Source organism: Perkinsus marinus, assembly GCF_000006405.1.
Source record: "Perkinsus marinus ATCC 50983 genomic scaffold scf_1104296966176, whole genome shotgun sequence".
Taxonomy (NCBI): domain Eukaryota; phylum Perkinsozoa; order Perkinsida; family Perkinsidae; genus Perkinsus; species Perkinsus marinus.
The window spans coordinates 1-721 of record NW_003204028.1 but is presented as its reverse complement, the minus strand read 5'-3'; the positions used below and the strand labels follow the sequence as shown (position 1 = coordinate 721).

At 53.1% G+C, this 721-nt stretch overlaps 1 protein-coding gene across 1 annotated transcript; it reads left to right on the top strand.

Moving 5' to 3' along the window:
* Positions 1-171: 171 nt before the first annotated feature.
* Positions 172-714, top strand: Pmar_PMAR010544 (conserved hypothetical protein; the record flags this gene model as incomplete). The annotated part of the gene is made up of 1 exon (XM_002769293.1): positions 172-714. A coding segment is annotated over one exon (543 nt), but the record flags the coding sequence as incomplete, so codon positions are not given.
* Positions 715-721: the final 7 nt, after the last annotated feature.

Here is a 721-nt window from a genome sequence, read left to right as displayed (position 1 = left end):
CCCGAAACCCGAAACCCGAAACCCGAAACCCGAAACCCGAAACCCGAAACCCGAAACCCGAAACCCGAAACCCGAAACCCGAAACCCGAAACCCGAAACCCGAAACCCGAACCCGAACGAAACCCGAAACCCGAAAACCCGAAACCCGAAACCCGAATTAACGCTCGGCTGATGAAGAAACTTTTCAAGGGCACTGATTTGAAGATCAACGCCAACTCGAACCTCCACGACCCTCAGAGGAACATGTACGAGTTCACTGTGGATCAGCAAGGGGAGGATTGGGCAGCTAGTGCTAAGCTGGCCTATCAGGGGACCTGGATATCCAATGTCAGCTTTGCCCAAGAGGTCACCAACAACCTCTCGTTGGGTGGAGAGCTGACTCATGTCGCAGTTAATGGTGTGTCTATTGGAGGCTTGGGAGCTCGTTATGTATGGGGCCCTAACTACTTGAGCTTCGCCTTGGGCCGACAACCTGATTTCAAACAGGGGCCGCAGGCTAATGTACACTCTGCTAAGATGCAGTATGTGCGTAAGGTGTCTGACAGGCTGGCGATTGGTAGTGAGTTCGAGTATAGTCAACCTGAGCAGGAGAGTCAGCTGCGTCTGGGCTATGAGTACACCTTTCGTCACGCTAGAGTTCAGGGCTTGTTGGACACCTGTGGAAAGGTCTCGTGCTTCGTCCAGGACTTCATGGGCTTTGGCATCAGCGGTATGGTAGATT